Source organism: Pyrus communis, chromosome 6 (genome assembly GCF_963583255.1).
Source record: "Pyrus communis chromosome 6, drPyrComm1.1, whole genome shotgun sequence".
In the NCBI taxonomy this organism is placed as follows: Eukaryota; Viridiplantae; Streptophyta; class Magnoliopsida; order Rosales; family Rosaceae; genus Pyrus; species Pyrus communis.
Window position 1 is genome coordinate 17,694,041 of NC_084808.1, and position 9,636 is coordinate 17,703,676.

The following is a 9,636-nucleotide window of genomic DNA, read 5'->3' on the forward strand; positions in this document are numbered from 1 at the left end:
TGCAATTCCTGCCTACGCCGACCGTGTTACTGCATTCTTGGCAAAATTTCCAGTTTAGGCATGTCTCTTGTTAATTTTTCGGGAGCTAGAACTTGGTCTGGGGTTTGCTCTATGCTTGCTTCCAGAAACATGAAGCGATTGAAGCTAACTTTTTATGAGGTACAGCGGGAAGTCCTAGTTGAGTTTCTTGACAAGTCACCTAATGTCGAACATCTCGTGTTAAAGTTGGAAGACTCGGCGGATAGTTCAAGCCCTTCAATCCACTAGAGTTTTTGCCTGTTTGTTTGTCCTCGCAACTCAACACCAGCTCTGTGAAGGGATTAAATGGACTACGGGGTGCAATGGAAGTGGTAAAGTATTTCTTAAAGTACAGTGAAGTTCTGAAGAAGATGACCATTTCTACTTGGTCGTGCTTCTGCTGTTAGGGTTTATTCTATGCAGTTTTTTTAAGTTTAAATGCGACTTCTTTTGTTTTTGTGAGAGTGAACTTTTCATCGATGTGGAGAAAATGATCTTTTGGTTAATGCACTTGGTTCACTAACCAAGTTAACTCTATGCATATGAGAACTTTAAATGTTTTGCTGCATTTCACTGGAAAGACATTCCTACTTACCTATCTGTCAAATTAATTTGATAAACATGCAAAGAATTTTTTTTTTTTTTTTCCGCTTTTGTTGACAAAAATGTTGTTCTTACCACATTTTTATAACAAATTGTATCATTTTTCCAATAGAGATGAAATCTATATGTGTCAATGAGTCCACCTCTGTTAGAAAAATGGTACCGATATGGTCTTTAAGACGTGGTTTTACACTTAGTCTTTTATTAAGCATTTTTGGGTACTTGCCCGTTGGTGATTTGCGGGATAGAGGAAAATATGTCTCGACACGCAGTACTCTGCAACTGGTAAATCATAAGGCAATACTTTTGGTGCCATCTAAATCACTTAGAAAATAGAAAATATTAATCTGATAATTTATCAAACCATTTGAGCAGAAGCTGCTCAATTTTATTTTATTACACCAAATCCACACACAGTAAAGTATGCATACAAAAATATAGTATCAGCTTTACATTTCACCAGTTAACGCTAAAACATGACTCTCTGCATTCGTGTTAAGTAGTGACTATATCTTCTACACTGTAACCAAGTCGAGAGTAGAACCATAAGTTCTGTGCAGGGCTTGGGCACACCAGCCGTGACCATCATCAACTGTTGGCATCCTCACTCCCATGACTGGATTTACCGGCTGATGAGACCCCGGCATTAAAACCCCCGATAAAACTCTCAGCACGCTCGATGCATCGATGTCCAGAATTATTCTTATTTCCGGAACTCCTTTCGGGGATGGTGGAATTCCAGTGATCTTGAAATACCCCAGCAAATGGTTCTCTTCCACCTTCTTCCCCTCGCCTTCGTGGACGATTATTAGTGCTTCAGTTTGATTATCATGGGCAGTTGTGAAAATCATATCTTTTTGTGCTGGCATTGCTGTGTTTCTAGGTATGATAGGCACAAAGTTGTTTCCATCAGCTCGAATCCCAATGGCGAGAGGGGTGGCTTGAATGGTAAGCAAGTCCAAACTACCAAAGGGATCGCTAAGACCTGATGCCACCGCTCCTTCTAGTGCCGCTCCAGTGACAGCAGCTTCCAACTGGTTCATCCCTTTGTACAGCTCCTCCTTTTTACAAATGCTCATGACAAGACTTCTTATCTTTGGAATATATGAGCATCCACCAACAACTATTACATCGCTCACATCCTCGGTATCAACCTTTGCATCGTGCAAGCACTGGCTTATGAGGCTCGCACACTTATCAAACACTGCTCGGTTAACTTCCTCAAATTCCTCACGATCCACAACCTTACATATATTTGTTCCATTTCCCAAGTCAACATCAATCTGGACACTTGTTTGGGAGGAGAGATTGTGGATTGCTTCCTGTGTTGCAACTCGAAGAATGCCCGCTGATTTTATGTCATCAAGTCCGTGGCTAGTTAAAAGAGTCTCGGAATCTGGCAACAGATAACGCATCATATTCTGAAGCAAGTCTTCCCCTCCAATGGCAGATCCTGCTAAGGCTTTTATTTGGGAAACTCCTCCAGCTGTAGCAGTAACAGCTACATCGCAGTATCCAGCACCCATGTTGAAGATTAGAGCAATCTTCTCAGATCCGGTGTTTACATTCTGATTTGAAATCTTTTGTGCATATAACAGTGCGATGGCAGTTGGTTCAGGCATCAGTCTGAGTACATGAAGGCTAGCCATGGCACAAGCTCTTTCAATACGAGTAAGCTGGAATCGGCTGAATGAAGCTGGAATAGTCAGAACAACATTTTTTATGGGTCGCCTTAGCTCGATTTCTGCCATTGCCTTGAGTTCCACCAAGAATATTGCCAGAACTTCTTCAGGAGTGGTGGATCTCCATACATTGTTCACCAAGGCTGCGATCAGTGGGCGCATCCCAATGCCCAATGTTTGTACTAAAAAGGGAAGGCTTTTGCTTGACTGGACAACGGGATCAGTGTCAACCCTGCCAATTAATCGTTTCATGTTGAAAATTGAAGCTCCAGATAACATCTCGTGCTCACTGGAGAGTTGATAGCTTACTCCTCCTGAAGGGTTTTCGTTCTTGAATGTGACATACGACCGCATCATCTTCTGGTTTCTACTGTTCCTAAGGAGCTCAACCTGGGAGCCATTCCAGACTGCAACACTGCAATGTGAAGTGCCAATGTCAATCCCAATAGCGGTTTCAGGAAAAGGAGAAGACGATTTTTCCTCTCCAGTGGTTTCACTATCAGATGCTACTGTGTATGCTGGCTCAGCCATCCCTGCATTTCAAAAATTGCAAATGGATGAAGAGAAGGTGATGAAAACTAAGAGATGAGAAGAAAAGAGAGAAAGAAAAAAAGGATTAAAGTCCTCCCTAAATGAGGAAACATTTGTATGTGGTTGGAACCACTTAAAAAATGTAATTCAAGTTCTACTTCCCCCCAGATTGTGCTGCCCAATCATCCATTTGAACTAGTTTACCCCGAGCAACGCCTACAAATCTCGTGGTTTCATGTACAATCACAATCTCTGCTATCTACCAAACTCTATCTTCCTATATTAGCATTCTCGATCCTTTTTTTTTACGATTTAACACGGCAAAAAAAAAAATTGATTCTGTTTTTCCATTTGAGCATGTGTTGAGTTAATTCCTAGTTGGAACATGTTCTGAAAGTTACACTCAAAAAATGAAAAACTAGAGAAACCAACAAATCTAAGCTGGCAACATCAAATCCTAAAAGACCTGCTGATACGTCTTGGCTTTTGCAGTATACAGACAGAATTGGGAAAATATAGTTCAAGCAGGCCTTCTCACAAACACCTCTTAGGCAACTTACCCATCTCACATTTGTTGGTAGAAACATGAAAGTAAAATTAAAAAAAAACCACAACCCCACATATTTTACTTGAAACCCCAACAAAATAGGTCAAAACTTGGCAAGAAAACAAAAATTTTGAACAATAAAGATAGAAACCAGAGAGAAGAGCCTCTTCCAATTTCCAGAAAGCAAAAACAAGTTGTTGGGTGGTAATAAAAGTTGTTTTAAGTCAATACAAAACAGCAAAAACAAGTGCATGCATTGCTACTTACAGGCACACAGAGAGAGACATAGCTAGCTAGCATGGCTATTAATTAAGGAAAATAAAATGAAACTAATTGTGTACAGAGGAAGTCAGGGACTTACAGTAGAGTGAGAGATAGAAGAGCACCAACGATCAGTGAGGGATTACAGCAGAAACAAGGACCGCTTCGGCTCACAATTTAGAGAGAGAGAGAGAGAGAGAGAGAGAGAGAGAGCAACTTCTAGAGCTTCCTAGAGTTGAGAGGTGGTCGTTTGAAATTGTGAAATGGAGAGGTTAGGAAGTGAGAATAGTGTGTGTATTACGAGGAAGAGTCCAGAGCTTCTGCAACGTTACATGGGTTGGGATCGCCGACCAATTTTGGGATCAGCTTTTCAGCCCAAGCCCAACCCTAGAGATAGGCAGTTTTAAACAAGAAAAGCAGTAGAACTCCTATACACAGTACCATTCAAGTGCGAGCTCGTTTGAAATTGTTTTTAAAATAACTAAATAAAGTACTTTTACAAAAAATATTTTTGAGTTCAAGAAGCACTAGTTATGTGCTTTTTGCAGGAAGAACGTTAGATATCTTGAGTAGATGCACCAGTAAGCAAAGCCTAACAATTCTAGCCAAATACTAACAAATTTGCTAACTGTATTGCTAATTGTATTTTTAAATGTATTGTTGACTTGTACCCTTAATACTCCACCTCAATCTCAACTGGAGAAACCCAGTTTAAGATTGGAGGAGCATCTGCAATCACTACTATGAAACCAGAAAATAGAACATAGTTGAACCATCTGCAATCTTGTAATCCATATGGATGATTGAATTCATCCACCTCAGATTCATTCCATGTCATAATATCTTCATGTACATCACCTTGTTTCGTATGAAAACCATTCCCATATGTGTTATAGAGCATATGAAAATTATCATCCGTGCCAACATCAATCAAATTTTGCACAATTTCCAAAACCTCTGTCTCTTGTTGATCTTTCCAGATTTTGCATAGTTCTGACTCTAATCAGTGTATCGAAATCATGACATCTTTCCTCTGCCTTTAACAAGAGCTTCACAAAGAACAACCTTCTATAAAGTAGTCATAGCACACCCTCATGCCGGTATAACAACTTCTTATGGGATTACCCTTTGTGGGATTTACCGTCAACAATCTCATTCAACATTGGCTTCCGCCTTTAAAACATAAACTTAACAAACTATAGTGTGGCATCGACCTTAACTATAGTACCATGAGATCGCCTTTTATGGATTTTACCAAAAACAACTACTCTTAACAATGGCATCGGCCTTCACAATTTCACCAACAAAAAATCAACATCTATGTAAGATTATCCTTTGTGGGATTTACCTACTCACATCACGGAACTACCCTTTGTTGGATTTACCGTTAATAACTTCTTCTACCTTTCGTGGGATTTACCAATTCACATCACGAGATTACCCTTTGTGGCATTTACCACTAACAACTTCGTCAAACTTTATCGTATAACCAAACTTACAGTAGATACATGCTAACAACTAAGCTGATTAAACTCGACATTATAGGCTGAGGCAAGGAACTCAAATATTGTTGAAGTATCTGTCAATGTATGATAATCGATGCCTTCGTTACTTTGCAACAACCACTTTTACTAGAATTTGGGCCAAGTTATTAGCTAAGGACATGAAAATAACCAACAATAGGGCAATGCACTCCATTCTTTAACTATAATTGAAGTTCATTCCATGTCAAAGCTACTTTTGCATCTAAATCAGTGCTCCTTAACTATTGGCATCATGCCTTAATCCCAATTTCAATTCTTTTCCAACATTAATCAAGAAAATGATCACTTGCCCAAGAAATTGAAGAACAAGAAGAATAATAGTATATACTAGAACTCCTAATCACAAAAATTTATTTATGTCCTTATTGTACTTTTTCTCATTCCACAACTAGTTTGAGAATGGTGTATACCCAACTTTAAATAGATAACTTTGTGCCAAACTCTAATTGACATAAGCAAGAAATATGTCACACTACTTTGCCAAGAAAAACTCATTTCAATGAAGTGAAAACCAAGATAGAAAATAAGCAGCAAAACATCAAAGATGCAGAACCCAGAGATAACAGAGAACTATTTTGTTTGGGTCAATTAGTCAAACATGTGGAATGCAAAATCTCATCCTTCATGAATCGGCAATACAAGACATAACCTTGAACCAGTAGCAGAATCGTAATCCTTAACAACCACCAAAAACTTGAAAACCCAGAAAAGATGATTAGAAGTGAGATGATTACGTGCCTTAGTGTGGATGAAACCAATTGATTCACACATCATATAAGTAATTGTAGCAACTAGCAAGAAATCATTCTAATTCTTCAAAGAAATCAGAGAAAGTGACAAGAAACATAAGCTTCACAAAAAATCTTGAGCTAAGCATTTCGTCAAACACTTAGACTGCATAAAGTTCATAAATTGATGACAGGATGTGAATCATAACACCGACCATGTTCGGAGCTAAACCCATTTCCTGAGCAAAACCCAAATTGTAGACCACCATCATGAGCCTCCAAGATGTAGGCATTCCTCCTACCAATAGGAGATGAAGAACTTGATGAAAATCTAAAAAGAATTCAAAATTCAAGAACCAAGATATTCAAGAACCTAAAATTCCCACTTCTAATTGACGATTGCGGAAGCATTGAAGAACTTAACGGAAGATAAATAAAACTAGAAGACGATGAAAAACTAATGATGCAGAACCATCAGAACCTATGGCGTGAGATTGGTGGCTTTGATACCATGTTAACTACATTGAAATATTTGAGAATCGAAAAGAAAATGGAGCAGAAAGAGTAACTAAGAAAGATGAACTACAGAGAATTTAGAGAGAGAAATATGAGACTTGTATATTGACTTAAAAGAATGAAGATTACACACTCTGTTTTTATACTAGAAAGCCTAACAACTCTAACCAAATACTAACAAACTTGCTAACTATATTGATGACTTGTACCCTTAATATTAAAATGTTAGATTGCTAAAAAAAGCAACATAATTTACCCAATATATGTAAAATAAATGTAAAAATTTACCTACATAATAAAACAAACCCAATATATGCAAAATACATGCAAAATAATTTACCTACATGATAAAGCAAACCCAACACATGCAAAATAATTTACCTACATAATAAAACAATATTATTTTATACAATACTAATTTACCTATTATTTGTACATTATAATAATAAAATGTGCCCAATATAAATGTGATATTGATACATACAAAATAAAATACCTACATGATAAAGGAATGTTATCTGATTCAAAATTCATTTACTTACAAAACAAAGCAAGAAGAGAAAAGAGAGAGATGTGTTTGTAGAATTGTATGGAGGAATGTGTGTGTTATTCCCTCCTACACAGTGCCTTTATTTATAGTAATAAGAGGGAGAAGAAATCCTTCATCCCCAAGGAATACAAGTTCATATTGGAAAAAATAACTAGAATCAAATCTAATCTAGGATTTACACAATCACACTTAAACTAGGAAAGTTTACAATACTCCCCCTTGAGTGTGTAAATACTCAAGGTAGATTCAACATCATGTAGAAGTTGAGGAAGTCGACTTGTCGGCATTGATTATGGGAACAATGCTATTCTGAATAAGGTAGGAACTTGTATAAAGAAGTAAGTCCCACCAAAAAAAACCCTATGGCTATGGTAAAAAGCTAAGTAGGGACAAAATGCATAGTCTAAGGAAAAATGCGTGAGTAATGCAAAGTCAAATGAAACGTCTATGAGACGTCATCAGGGATATGATCAACCTAAGGTGGGTGCCATAAAGAAAAAGAGTACATTAAGATCAAGCAACTATACTTCAAGATACTCCCCTTGAGTTTGACATAATTCCAAAGAGAACTAGCAATGTTACAACTTTGAAATTTTACGCATACCAATTCCTTGAACAAGCTTCTAAAATGTTGTCTTCAGTAGTGATTTGGTGAAGAGGTCGGCCAGATTGTCTTGTGAATGGATTTGCTTGACTTTAATCTTCTGATGTTCTTGTTGTTGATGTGAGAAGAAGAACTTTGATGCAATGTGCGTGGTGGTGTCTCCTTTGATGTAACCCTTCTTGAGCTGTTCGATGCATGTTGCGTTATCTTCATAGATCATTGTTAGGACATCCACGATGGGGTAAAGATCCTAGGAGCTTTGAATATGGCCCATAATTGCTCTAAACCAAAAGCATTCTTGAGTTGCTTCATGTAAGACGAGAATTTTAGCATGGTTAGATGAAGTGGCAACTAAGGTCTATTTAGTTGACCTCCAAGAGATTGCAGTGCCTTCAACGGTAAAGACAACCTGTTTGAGAACGTGCTTTATGCGGATTAGATAAGTATCATGCGTCGGCATAACCAATAAGGCAAGAATTGACTCGAGAAGCCGGGGTGCGGCATCACTTAAGGATCCATATGGATAGAACAAGCCTAAATCCCTAGTACCCTTAAGGTAGCATAAAATGTCTTTAACACCAGTCCAATGTATGCGTGTTAGTGCATTACTGTATCTTGCCAAAAGATTAACAATGAAAGAGATGTTGGGTCTAATGCATTGAGCTAAGTATAATAAAGCGCCTATCGCACTTAGATAAGGAACTTTAGGCTCCAAAATCTCTTCATCATCCTCATTCGGAAGGAAGGGATCTTATTTTGCATCTAGCGATCGAACGACCATAAGAGTACTTGAAGGCTTTGCTTTATCCTAGTTAAAGTGGCCTAACACCTTCTGGGTGTAGTTCATTTAATGCACTAAGATTCCATCCGAACAGTGCTGTATCTTAAGACCAAGACAGTATCGAGTTTTTCCTAGATCTTTAATCTCAAATTCCGATTTCAAGTAGGCGGCAGTTCTCGCGAGCTCTTCATGAGTTCCGATAACACCAAAACTCATGCAGGAGTATAGGACACCATAGTCCTACGGGTTGGTGCCGCGCTTAGGCCGAGCTTCGGATTATGGGCTGCAATATGTGAGCCCAGATTAATAAATCTCTCCAATGAGTTGAAAATAACACCAAAACTCAAAGGGCTGGTGTTTGTACTAAGGGTAGCCAAGCCTATGTGGGCTCAAGTAAGGACCAAAGAACATCCCATCGTTATTGGGTAAGGTCGCAGGAGTTGAAGCCAGCGCCGCCGCTTTTGGTAATCGTGTTCTTGCTGAATTTTGGTTAGGGGAACTACAGGTTCGACCTGGAACCTTATTTTGAACAAAGAAATTAGATTTCTTGATGTTGGGTGTGAAAACCATGGGGATTTCGAATTGAAATCAGAAAAAATTTAATGAAATTTGACGGGAATTTTAATAATCATTGTCAGCATTGGTGCCGTGACTCGTCTACTAGCGAGTGTGGGACGACGCCATGAAAGACGTCTTTTTGGTTTTCATGGAGAAAGAGCTGCTGGCCCTCGGCTTGCTGCTCGGCTTAGTTATACAGGCTGCAAGCCTGTTGATAATGGCTCGATGTGGCGCGGCTTGGAAGCCAGCGACTCGCGACTCGATGGGATGGGTTTTTAATAAACCTTAATTTTAAAATTTTTCTTAATTCTAGATTATAAAATTTAATTGCTTGCATATTCAATTTAATAATTTAATGCATGGACATATATTTGATGCAATTTATGGCAATATCAATTTCACATAATTCAACAATTATGAACATAATGCATGCACAATTTATGTAGAATCTAAAATTCAAAAAACGTAAAGTTGAGTCGTGCATTATGTTGAATGTTCAAGCTATCAGGGTTGCAAAAATATCGAGATAAAAACCTTTGTTTTGGAAGAACCTGATTGCTTAATGATATGGATGAACTGGTTTGATGCAGAAAACTTTAAAATTTGAAAAACGTAAAGTTGGGTCATGCATTATGGTGAATGTTCATGCTATCAAGGCTACAAAAATATCGAGATAAAAACCTTTGTTTTGGAAGAACTTGATTGCATAATGA

The 9,636-nt window shown here is 38.1% G+C and overlaps 1 protein-coding gene across 1 annotated transcript; it reads right to left on the minus strand.

Annotated features, from left to right (window-relative positions):
• Positions 1-969: 969 nt before the first annotated feature.
• On the minus strand, positions 970-3,897 carry LOC137738039 (heat shock 70 kDa protein 8-like). The gene is made up of 2 exons (XM_068477643.1): positions 3,743-3,897; positions 970-2,836 (listed from the first exon to the last, which is right to left on the minus strand). Exon 2 carries the CDS (start codon positions 2,832-2,834, stop codon positions 1,137-1,139), a length of 1,698 nt encoding a protein of 565 aa, XP_068333744.1. The 5' UTR covers positions 2,835-2,836; positions 3,743-3,897; the 3' UTR covers positions 970-1,136.
• Between the last annotated feature and the right edge of the window lie 5,739 nt (positions 3,898-9,636).